General features: G+C 45.0%; 1 protein-coding gene across 3 annotated transcripts in view; it reads left to right on the forward strand.

Annotated features, from left to right (window-relative positions):
• Plce1 (phospholipase C epsilon 1) overlaps nucleotides 1-13,018 on the forward strand; it is a 302,775-nt gene that overhangs the window by 199,615 nt on the left and 90,142 nt on the right. For all 3 annotated transcript variants that reach the window (XM_042263101.2, XM_076563017.1, XM_076563016.1), the window contains exons 5-6: nucleotides 8,781-8,926; nucleotides 12,583-12,841. In XM_042263101.2, coding sequence (XP_042119035.2) covers nucleotides 8,781-8,926; nucleotides 12,583-12,841 — 405 coding nt within the window. The remainder of the gene's footprint in view (nucleotides 1-8,780; nucleotides 8,927-12,582; nucleotides 12,842-13,018) is intronic.

Below are 13,018 nucleotides of genomic sequence, written 5' to 3' on the forward strand. Positions count from 1 at the left end.
TTAAACATTGGAGTTCAAGAACCTAATCATACCAGCAGAGACTGGTGTGGGGAGCCCTTGGGGCAGACTATGATCCTACCTCTGCACTTACCAGCTCTGTGACTGGACTTCTCTCTGTGCTTCAGTTTTGTTTTGTTTTTTATAAACCAAGAGACCCAGCATGAGCTCTTTGAGTCATCTCTGGGAGTAAGTTGCCAGCTGGACATGCTTTCTCCCACACATTCTTACTTCTTCAAGACTCTGGAACGTGGGGAGTCCCTGGCCTACTCTTGAGGCCAGAGATAGAAGGGTAACCAAATAGGATCATTAGTGAGCAACCAGCAGACCAAGTGTCACAATCCCTGTACATTCAGCACACAAGCATTCTGTCTAAAGGAGGTCTGACCAGCTGCATTTCTCAGACCTTGTGGCTTTTCCAAAGTCTTTGCTAAGAGGCATTTTTTTAAACCATGAGCTCAGAATGGCTTCTGAAGGTCCAAAACTATGATTAATTCCCTGTTAATTCCTATAAGAGAAGATGGAAAGTATCAAAGCCTAGTAGTTTTACAGCATATTTTTCATTTTGGTTCACTCCTAGTGTCGGTGGATAACCTTGGAGCATGCTTGTGTAGCCACTCTGAACCTTGGGTTTCTCATCTTAAAATGGGAACAATATTAGTATCAGCTTGCAGAGCTGGGTAAATAGAAGGCTTATGCTTTTCATAAATACATGTCTAACATATCTAAGCTATTGACCTTGTAATTATGATCTTTAAAATCATGCAAAGAGACACTGGAGATGTAGCTCTGTGCTAGAGCACAAACTTAGTATGTACAAGGCCCTGGCTTCAATCTCTAGCACCAAAAAGAAAGATCCTGTGGAGAAAAAAATTCATAAATAATCCTCAAGTAGGATCAGGCTAATTTTGAGCTCACAACTTTCTTAAAGGCTTTTGATGTAAATGTTAGTTATGGATTTTAATTCCATCATGTGTAAATGGGATGAAATAATTAAGACCCTATTCTAAGGGTATCAATATATACTTTTACAAAATAGGGTGTGTATGAGATGAGGCTTAATTTTGAACCCCATTTCATTATAAGCTTCAGAATGAATGATCCATTCAGTTCCACTTGGTGTGGTAAAGAGGAGACTAACACTACCTTATAGCTGCTGGGGATTCTCCCAAGCCTGCTTAACTAAAAATTATGCTTGCACATCTGTCAGAATATGTTCTGTAGTTGCTATGAGTCACTAAGTAACTGTGGATGCAGACCCAATTTCTGAGTATTTAAGGAATTTATAGCCGAAGGATTCAGGGATAAACAACTGTGTTTTGCTAACTATGGACAAGAAATTCTTCCAGCGGTAGGAACGTGGCCAGAATGTGTTCTTACTGTCTAGGAGTCGACAGTGCAGAGAAGATGGACATGCACACAGCTGGCCGGCTTGCAGGGCCAAGTATGCAGCCCGAGTTTCTTCTGTTCACTCCAGTTCTTCCTGCCCACGTGCCTCACACAGTCCCCAGCAAGTGCACAATCATGCAGAAAGTGTGGAAAGAGTGATGTGGCATGGAGATGTAAACAGCCTTGGGAGGTGTCTTAGTTCGGGTTTTATTGCCGTGAAAAGACACCATGACTGTGGCAACTCTTATAAAGGAAAGCATTTATAAGAGTTGGGGCTTCCTTACAGGTTCAGAGGTTTAGTTCATTGTCATCATGGAGGGAACTATGGTGGCTCACAGGTAGACATGGTGCTGGAGAAGAAGCCAAGAGTTCGACATCTAGATCAGCAAGCAGCCAAAGAGTGAGACACTGGGCTTGGCTTGAGCTTCTGAGACCTCAAAGCCCACCCCACACACTTCCTCCAACAAGGCCACACCCACACCAACACATCCTAATCCTTTCAAATAGTGCCACTCCCTATGAGCCAATGGGGGCTATTTTCATTCAAATCACCACAAGAAGACACCTGGGATCCAGCACTGGTAGAAAAATCAGACTTCTAGAGAGGCAGCATATGAATGGGCAAAGGGGACCTTGTACTCATCAATGAACTGACCATTAATTAATTTGTTGTTGGTCTGATTTTTCTCCCACAAAGCTCCAAGGTCTAGTCTTGTTTACTCTGGACAAGCATGGCACATGATACACAGCAAGTATTTGTTAGAAGAGAGAGAATCACCTGAAATTAAGAAGTACTTGACAGGATTTTATTTTCAGTCACATTTTAGAAACAACTCAATTGTAAACTGCTCAACAACCCCACCCCGCACCCCAAATATTTATGTATATGGAGTTATTGAAGAGTTTCAGGTATGGCTGGGGCTAGGCGTCTGAATGAATGAGATGGGGTAACTTATAACTTTAAAATGCCATATTGTTCCTAATAAGGAATCAAGGGAAAAAAAAAATGACCTGTGAGTTATCCTGTTAGGGAAGGACTGTGCTCCGGGTGCTCACACATTCTTCTGGCCTAGCCTTGTAGTTAAGAAGTGAGACTTAGCGAGTCTTTCTCCTGGGTCTCTGAGGTCCATATCTGGAATCCAGCCACTCCTTCACTCACACAACAAGATTTAATCGTAGCCATAGCAGCAGCAGCTGCCATGGTCACGCAGAAAACATTCATCCAGCTCTTATCTACACACAAAGGGCCTGCTGAGATCTGTAATTTCCCCATCTCACTCTCACCATAACTTTATGATTATTATTCCCATTTTACTGAGGAGGGATTGAGGCTCAGAGCAACGAGGCAGCTTGTCTCTGAGACATGGCTGAAGAAGCAGTGGAACTAGAGGTCGAACACAGTTCTAGTCACCTCAGACACCTGTGATTTCCACCCCTGCTTCTTGCTGCCTCTCTGTGACTTCTTCTTCCTAGTTCCAAGTGGACCCAGCTAGTTAGGACGATGAGGAGGCCAGGGTGGCTGGTCTGCGGTATGAGACTATCTCACAGGCACTGTGCTACAGCTCTGCTCTGCACCCCAGGGTGCCAACAAAGGACATGGAGCCCCTGCACCCGCTCTCAGACTCTGGTGCAGTTAGGAATCGCCATAGAGTTTACATGAAAATGCAGGTTCCCAGGCTTGGCCCCGCCCTGCTGTTGGCGAGTCTGATTCCTAAGTCTGGATGAGGCCTTGGGGTCTGCATTTGAACAGACACCACCATCACCAGTGCTCCCCATCTGAGTGTCCCACATTTGGGGAGCACAGGGTAGGCACGGGTATGTGCACTGACACATATGTAGCAGGGAGCATGTGTGGGTGGCCTCAGTCTGTGGAGGGTGGTGATGTGTGCACTTTCCCTAGCTGCTGGAGAGAAGCTTTGTTCAACTTCCACTGACTTCTGTATGTTTCACCATTTGAGCCCAGCCTTTGCCATTAGAGTGACTAGATACCCACTGCAACAGATCTTCTTTCTGACTACATCCATACTGGCATATTCAAACATTTTTGGCAGAAATTCATCTGTCTCCTTTTTTTCCGGACCTGGGAATAGCAATAGGAAGTGCTTAGGCTTTTCCCAAATATAATTCCTGAGCTCTGAGAATCCTCCCTACCCATGGCCTCCTGGGACTCTGGATGGCCTGCCTGTTGGCCAGAGGCACCAAGCATCCCCATCCTGGAAATGTGGGAAAGATGGTCTCTATCCTTGAGAACTCAGGGTCTGCTGAGACAGACAGAGCAGCCTCATGTGAAAGTCAGGCACACAAACATAACAAAAATAAACCAGACGTACATGCGCGCAGCAGTGAGAAACCCAGCACAGCACAACTGTGGCCTCACGGTCCTACATTAAGTCAAAGAGAACTGGATGGAAGGTGCTAGGTGAACCACCAAGATTGCCTTCTAAAGATACATGCATTATTCATTTGTTTACCCACTTGTTTCCTCATTCTCTTTAGACCTACAGAGGGTAGATCTCAGTCACTGAAATTTTTATTTACTGTAAATACAGCAAGCTCAGCATCTGCCTTCATGGGGACACAACATCAAATATGCTCTTGGGTCAGGGTGGTATGGGGCACCAGAACATGTGCACGTAGTCCAAAAGGAAAGTCAGTGATGACTTAAAAACAGTGATTTTTTTGTCTAGTTCCTAAAGGTAGACTTGTTCCTTCCTTCTGGGGCCTAGGGCACAAGAACAAAAGAGTTCTAGATTATTGGCCTCCCCCATGCTCCCCTCTTGATTTGTGTACCAGTAAACAGACATTTCAGATCTCTAATTCAAATTTATCCATATGCCACTGCCACCCCTTGGCCCCTTATGGTCTATTCAGGAGGACTGAGACACATAAAAGGTGTTTGCGGACGTGGAAAAGGGCTTAGTATCATTTGGTCATTGAACATGGGAAGCCTGGGTTTACTGAGGAGGAATGATCTAGAAAGTAGGTGCACAGTCTGTGAACAGGCATGTCCTCTCTACCCACAGACTTTTCACTAGAGGAGCTACAGCTGGACAAGGGTCAGTGAAGGCCCTTCTAAGGTATGAGTCCCAGAGGTAAGTAAGACCTTGATGTCAGGTCTAGGGAAACTTCTTCCTAAAGGATGAGTAGATATGAGCTAATAAGTTGGGCCTGGGGGAGTTTTCCATAGGAAGAGTAGCATCCTAAGTCCCCAAGATGGGAAAAGCCTGATTTGACTCTAAAAATAGGGTATGAAAGGAGATGAGGCTGGAGAATGGAGTCTGTGGGCCAAGAGAAGGATCCAACCATATAGAAGACATAGACAAGACATAATGGACCAGGGAAAGATCATTTTAATGCTGCAAGAACATTCCTTCCTGGTGGAACTATGATGCAGCCAATAATGGTACTCCATGTGGGAAGAGAGAGCAGGATGTTCAGTGTCGCTAGGCCTACAAGTACTGAAAGGGGCATGATAAGCATGACGACAATGATGTTGCACATGCTGGCATACCACTCTAATTATACCCACTGGGAAGGTTGAGACATAAGGACTGTAAGTTCAAAGACAGCTTGGACAACTTACTGAGACTCTATCGCAAAATAAAGAATGGCCAGGGATGTAGTAGAGTATTTGTCTAGCACATGCAAGACTATGAAGTCAATCCCCAGGATAGGAGGAAAAGAAGGTTGGAAAGGAAGAAGGAACAAAGGCAAGGAGGAACAGAGCAGGGGGGAAGGGAGGGAGGAAAGAAGGGAGAGAGGGAGGGAGGAAGGGAGGAAGGGAGGAAGAAAGGAAGAAAGGAAGGAAGGGGGAGGGAGGGAGGGAGGGAGGGAGGGAGGAAGGAAGGAAGGAAGGAAGGAAGGAAGGAAGGAAGGAAGGAAGGAAGGAAGGAAGGAAGGAAGGAAGGAAGGAAGGGCATATTTTAAAAGTAGTTGTAGAGAAGCTGTAGGCTGTAGGTGTGGCTCAGGGTTAGGGTCATCAAAGTGAACCCAAGCCTTCAGGACAAGCTCTTAAACTGAGGGGCTGGAGAGGTGGCTTAGCATTGGGGTGTACTTTTTGCATAACCGTGAGTCCTGGAATGCCTGCTAACTCTAGCTCTGAGGGATCTATCCAATGCACGTACTCACAGAGAAACTCACACAGACAGGCACGTATAAATAGCTCAATCAATAAATCATACGTTTGTGTATATATGAACTGAGCCAAGAGTCTGATTCTCTGCTTATTCATGCTGACCATTGAAATTAGGCAAAATAATCTCCTCCAGGTAACTCCCCTGTGCTCTGGGCTCTGGGTGTTCCCTGTAGCAGAGTGATAGTACTGTGTGTGTTTTTATGTTTTTCTTTGTGACTAATATCCTGAAACTCTTCCTGAGCTGGCAGCACCCTTCATTTCTACTTGGTTAGTCTAACTGCCATTTATGTTGTGGGCAACAGTTGATACCACCAAAATTTTTGTCTCCTTTTTTCCCCATTTATTTTGTTTCATTGTTTACACTCTCCCCACTTAGCACCAATAAAATCATAAATATACTGTGTCATCACAAGAATTGTCCTTGCAGTTTGTGAGCTGATGTGGTGTGTGTGTGTGTGTGTGTGTGTGTGTGTGTGTGTGAGAGAGAGAGAGAGAGAGAGAGAGAGAGAGAGAGAGAGAGAGAGAGAGAGAGAGAGATTATGATAACAGTGCTTATATAATCTCAACAACCAGGGGCCCTAGGGACTCACACTCAGGGATGGAACAGTTGGTTTAAATTATATTTCCATGTGAAATACTGTACTGCTATTTTTTCCCTAGCATGTGGGAAAGTGTATGGGAAATGATTTGACTGATAGGAAATAAATCTGTGTGCGTGATCAGGATTGAGACACAAACACGTGGTGGTCTGTACTTCTATGGGAGGGGCCTTTTCAGAGTGAGGAGGGTTAACCCTTTCCATTCACTACATGGTAGGAGAATAGTCAAAATATTACAGTGATTTTCAGCATGGAAGGTCCTAAAGCCGTGGGACTCAGACAGCCCCTGGCCTCAGGCAGGAGCTGGGTGACTCCGAGGAACCATTTTAAGTATTCAGGATCCCATTTCTACTTGTAAAGAAAAGTTTGATTTGGTTCCCATTCCAGGTTAAGGTCCATCAAAAGCAAACCAAGCTAAAGGAAGAACTGGCTAGTAGCACCAAGCCACGGCCAGTCTCTGTTGGCACAAAGATCTTCTGGGTCCAGCAGGGCCAAGGTTTCCTGAAATGACTGTTAAGTGGTGAGGAGACAAGGCTTGGATACAAAGCAAAGCAGGGGGGCTGCTTGAATCTGCAGCAGAGCTCAGCTCTGAGAACCCCAGAGAATTCGTGGAACGGAGCGGGAAGGGCTGGCTGACTCCAGGTCTGTTCTGATGTTTGCATGGGGCCTGCAGCATCCTCTGGAGCAAGGAGACAACAGAGGGGCCTCACCCAGAGCCTCCTGGGTGTTGGAGTGATACGTTTCACTTCAGCCTATTTCCGAAAGGAGTCCTCGGTTTCTTCCTCCTGGGCACCGGCTAGCAGAGTAGAGCCCTGCTTCACCACCACCCTGCTCCATTGCCACTGTCTCCCTGTTTGTCTCTGTGCAAGGGTTAAAAAGGAGGGGCTGAGCCTCCGTTCTCTCCACCGTGGTTCCGATTGGGTTTTGTTAGTGATGGTTTTTCTTTAATTGCTTTGGGGGTACAGTTCTTGGAGTGTTTTCCTTTAACTCTGTCTCTGTCTTCAAATGTGCAACTCCAAAGTGAGTGCTTAGGAAGATCCACCCAGGAAAGAAGTTGTAAAGTAAAGAAACTGTCACCTTTCACCGGCTAAATAAGAGCACTAAACTGAGAGTCCTAGTTTTTAAGTATCATGGCTTCATAAGAAAGTCATTTCTCCTCTGAGACATATATTCTTATGATTTATTTGTTTTATTCTTGGTTTCGTTTCATTTTTTTGGTTGTGATGCTGGGGATCAAACCCAGAGCCTGGCATGCCACAGATTCTAGATGTGAAAAACCGGCATTGGCCATCTCTCTATGGTTGCTCCCGACACTAAAGGTCATTAATTCTTATTGTTTCCATTTGTGGGCAGTGCGCCCTCTACCTTGAACTCCTATTTCCTCCGATGTCTGGGTCACCATGAACTCTGTTCAGGCCTCTTTTCACACAGGCTGAAGAAAGAGTCGTTCCTTAGGTTTCAGCTCTGTGGCTGACCCATATGCAACTAATATGGTCAACAGCAGACAACTGGTCACCCTCCCCGTGAGTTGGCCGGGGTAGAGAAGGCCCATCAACAGCAGTGGCCAAACACCAGGATGAACAACAGTGAACTAATTTCAGAGCAGAAAGAGATACTTAAACACTGAATGCCATAAAGGGGATGGAGATGTGAGTTACCAAGTTTTATACTCCAGACTCTCTGATAGAAAAAACAAGTCACACTAGAAAAATGTAACCCTAGAGACAGCAAATATGAGATTTCCTGTGTGCCCACTCAGGGGTGAGGGCTTTATGGTGCAGGCCACCAAACGTCAACCCCGAGTTCAAGGCAAGCTTTTGCTACCTGCTGCCTGAAGATCTTCAGCAAGCTTCTTGGGTACTAACCATCCCTGACTCTGAACTGTTGTGAGAGACAAGTGAGGTGGCGTAGCCAGAGTACTTAGAATGGCTCCTGGTGCATTCTAATATTTTTGTCATTTGAAGAACATAATAAACAGTATATGTAAGAGATTGTTCCAAAATATGTTTGTATTTTTTGTTTGGTACCACCCACTTTCATTTTTTAAAGGTTTTTATTTATTTATGCACATGCTTGTATGTGTATTCGTGTGCGTGCTTGTGTGTATACATACACAGGAGCTCATGCCATGGCAGGCCTGTGGAGATCAGAAGACACCATCAGAGATTTTATTCTCTCCTTCCGCCATGTGGGTACCAGGGATGAAAATCAGGCTGTCCAACTTTTATGGCAGGTGCCTCTACCTGCTCAGACATCTTACCAGCCCTCGTATAACACATGTCATTGCTTGATAAATGTTTTCAACTTATGAGCTAAATGCAGTGACTGCATTTAATCTTCATGTCTCTCAGCCACATCGCATCACGAGTATCCATGGGCCCTATATGTTTTTAGTTTCAAGGAATCGTGTAGATCAAGAGAGGTTTTATTTTACGATGGAGCCTTTTTAATTTCAAGATGGAGATGAAGATGCAGACAGATTGGCTTGCCCAGAGTCATATGAAACAGCAGCGGAGCTGGTTTTCACATTAGAGCTCTTTGCTTACTTATTTTCCAGGTCCCAAACCAATTTCTTTTAAACAAACAAACAACAACAATAAAAGGTATTTGTCAAGCTTCCAGGACATGTCTTCAGTGAATGCCTCCCTCCCTTCTTCCAGGTGAGCTCCTGGGTGACTTGGCTGATCCTCACAGCAGGCTCCATGGAGGAGAAGCGGGAAGTCTTCTCATACTTGGTGCATGTGGCCAAATGCTGCTGGAACATGGGCAACTACAATGCCGTCATGGAGTTCCTGGCTGGCCTCAGGTAAGAAAGTATGGTGATTTGGACAGGTTTCTCTTTCTGCTTAGATATCTCTGAATTCGTTCCCTGGGCAGCCAGCCACATTTACCAAGGGACGCACATTAACCAAGGTAGTTAGTGATCATGAAGGGGAAATGCCCCACTTTCTTCCAACTCCACAGCCCTGGTCCCTCAAAGGGGGAGAAAAGAGAGGAGAGGGAGGGGACAGGAAAGGGGAGGGAGGGTTAACAGGGCAGGGGAGGGAACAGGTGTTGAAGGAGCTCAAAGTCCTACTTGGCTGGCTGTGACTGTCTCTACCTTCACAAAGATAGATGTGGATGATGCTAGAGTTCCTTCCCTGTCTGCCCATCTGCTCACTTTGCCAGGGTCTCTCACTGTGTGGTTACCTAGTTATTATTACCTTTCTCACTGCATGATTACCTAGTCATTAACTTTCTCAGCACTGTCTCAAGTGCCTGAGAGAACAGCTTGAAGGAGCAAGTGTCTATTTTTGGCTCATGGTTTCGAGGTGTTCCCCACATGTTTGCTTGGCTACTGGTGCCTGGGTAGAACATGATGATGTTGGAAGCATGTAGTGGAGAGGCCTCTTTCCCTCACTGTGAACACAGTGGAGGTGAGAGAGAAACAGGAAGGTTTAAGGACAAGGTGTTATCCCCAAAGACCCACACCTAGTGACCTTCTTCTAGCTAGCCCACCCCTCCTAAAATTTCATCTGACAGGCAAGCTTTTCAAGATAGCTCAGGCCCAGCTCCTTCCACATTGTCTACTCTGGACTCAGGGGGGACACCCCCACTTCCTCATTAACTTTGCAAAGGCAGAAAACATTTACAGAGCTCTCTCTCCCTGGCCATTGGGCAACTCCAGCCAGTTGCCCATCTTTAGGCAAGAGTTGCACAGTAGAGCCTGTGATAAACAAAAAGCGCAGGATGAGTGCCCAAGGAGTCCACTTGACACCCCCTCCGCTGAGGCTCACTCCATGCTTTTTACATAAGCCCTCTCACTACTCTCCATAGAAATATTTGTCTGCTTAAATCTAGCTTTCCTGTGTGTGTGGACTGAAGGAAGACAAGAAACCACCGAGGGCAGTCTGGACACTCCCTCATGATGGCATGACACGTCCTTTCTTTAGACTGCCAGCTATGGTGTTACCTGTTGATCTCGGCATAAGTTTCAAAATGGAAAAACTTCCATTTAATACGTTGTTAAGCAAATCATACTTCAAGACACGGTCCCAAGATGGGGTGGAGCTAAGGTCGGGCTTTATTCTGTAGAAAGCTGTTTCTCATGAGAGTCCAAACCAGCAGGCTTCTTTTATACCGCAGAGGGACTCAAAGAGCGGGAGGGATGTTTAAGACACACTTTCTGTGGACAAAGCCTCGGAAATATGTTCTGGTTTTCTTTCTGTTTCTGTGATAAAAACACCTAAACAAAAGCAGCTGAGAGGAGGAAAGGGGTTATTTGGACCGTCCTTTCAGGTCATAAGTCCATCACGGAGGGAAATCAGAGTAGGAACTCAAACCGGAACTCGGAGCAGAAACCTGGGAGGAATGCTCCTTGCTGGCTTAATCCTGGTCTTATACTTAGCTTTTTTTTTAAAGCAATATTTTTTATTAATCCTTTAAGAATTTCATACAGTGTATTTTGAATGGATCCATCTGTTTCCCCCCAAACTCCTCCAATAACTACTCTCCTCACCCTCCCATCCCTTCCCATCCTACTTAGAGATTTCTCCTCCTCCTCCTCCCCCCTCCTCCTCCTCCTTGTCTTACACCATGGAGTCCAGCTGTGTCACCCAACAGGAAGTGAGGTCTGCCCTGGAATGTGGTCTGCCTACCAGGGATCACATCATTAAAGAAAACTGACTTCCCCTCTTGCAGCAGCTAGCAAATGCCAGTACCTCCTCGGCTAGCGGTGGGATTTTGTGTCTACTTTCCATTCCCTCTCTCTGGTGGGATTTTGGCTGCCTGGGCCTTGCATAGCTCTTGGGCAGATTGTCACAATTGCTGCAAGTTCATAGGTTTAACTGCCCTGTTTTATCTGGGCTCTTTTATCTGACAGTTTCCTTTATCCACCACCTTGAATTCTTACAGTGTTTCTCACTCTTTCATGAAGATCCCTGAGCTTTGGGAGGAGGGATGTGATCTGTATGTCCTCTTTAGGGACAAGCACTACACAGCTTCTCTTACTCTATGCATAGTAATCAATTGAGGGTCTCTGTGTTAATTGTCATCTACTACAAGAACCCCTGAGAGATGCCCTGACCTAGGGGTATAGGAACATGTCATTAGGAGGCATTTTATTATTGTGTCCATTTAGCAAAATAATACTCCTGGGTTCTCTCCTTGGATCTATGACCTATCTAGTCACTGAATTTTGGCTCCTTTAACAATACCAGGTAACGGGTTCCATGTCATGGAGTAGGCCTTAATCCAAACAGAAAGTGGTTGGTTACTCCTCTAACAGTTATGCTACTATTGTACCAGCTCAGAGAATGGTGCTGCCCACAGAGGGCTGGGCCATCTTACATAACAGTAAGACAGTCCCCCACAGATAAATCTGATCTAGACAGTTTATCATTCAAAATTTTCCTCTCAGATGTGTCAAGTTGATAATTAAAGCTATGTAGGACCATGTTACTATGAACTGGAGTTCTTTGAAGAAGCCATATCTGTACTGAGGACCAAGCAGACTGAGCATGTCAATTGATTGGAGAAGAGGGATATTGCAAACCAAGAGTCAACACTATCATGGGCTGTGTTTAGTCTCTTTTATATCTTTATTGTTGATCCCTGTATTTGACCTAACATTGAGATGACTCTTAGGTAAAATGTTTGGAATGTATTGCTAAGCTTCACAGATCTCTATCCCTCACCAACCCTAAAGCTAAGAATGTCATAAGATAGCATTTGAAATCCAAAGAAGAGCTTTCTCTGCTTTGTCAATTCCACCTACCCACTGTTCCCAGCAATAAGTATTGATGTATGAGTTTATTTTGTTCTGTGACTATAAAAGTTCATGTAACCTATTCCATGGTGGGGCATGTCATTCAGAAGAATCAGATCCTATGTTTCTAGGCCATGTTCGCTCATATTTGTACAGAATAAGCTATTTTCTTTATTGGAGAGTAGTCATTTACATCAGTATTATCAACCATGTTTTGCTCTTGATGATAGCCTCCAGGGATACTCTAGTCAACATATAGTTTTCAACTTTGATAATTAACCTTATTTCTTTTTGAGTCTGTCCTATTTAATTTTTAATTTTATTATTACTGTGTGCATGACATATGTAGGGAGTGTGCATGCAGAGGTCAGAGAACAACCTTATGGAATTTGTTTTCTCCTTCCATGTTTACTTGGGTTCCAGGCCCCAACTCAGGTCCTCAGACTCCTGGACCCACTGAAACAGCACTAACTCTGTAGTTTATTTTGCATAAATAATATTCTTGTCATCTTGGAAAGTAAATGAAGATAGAAATCCTAAATAAATAAATTAACACACACACACACACACACACACACACACACACACACACACAAAAAAAAAAAAACACTAAGAAGGTAAAAGACAATGAAGTTGTATAGAATTCAGCCTACATACTGTAAGCTACATTGTCCCCCCTCCAGGCTTGAAAAAAAAATATCATTTACTTGCAATAGGTCAAGGAAGGTTCTGAAGATGTGGCAGTTTATGGATCAGTCTGACATTGAGACCATGCGGAGCTTGAAGGATGCCATGGCTCAGCATGAGTCTTCCCTGGAGTACAAGAAGGTTGTGACCCGTGCCCTGCACATCCCTGGCTGCAAGGTGGTTCCCTTCTGTGGGGTGTTCCTGAAGGAGCTCTGTGAGGTGCTTGATGGTGCCTCTGGCCTCCTGAAGCTCTGCCCACGGTACGGCTCCCAAGAAGAAGCCCTGGAGGTGAGTCTCTCCGAGTGGGCAGCCCCCAAGAGGTCCTCCTGGCCCTCGTGTGCTCAGTAGTACTGCAGGAAATCACTTCCTGGGTCTAGAGTAATCCTTGGTATGCTGTTTCTGGGTGGTGAGGAGGTCCTTGAAAGTTCTGGAGAAAGCAACACCAGCTGCTTGGAACTCAATGTT

This window comes from Peromyscus maniculatus, chromosome 1, assembly GCF_049852395.1.
Source record: "Peromyscus maniculatus bairdii isolate BWxNUB_F1_BW_parent chromosome 1, HU_Pman_BW_mat_3.1, whole genome shotgun sequence".
Lineage (NCBI taxonomy): Eukaryota > Metazoa > Chordata > Mammalia > Rodentia > Cricetidae > Peromyscus > Peromyscus maniculatus.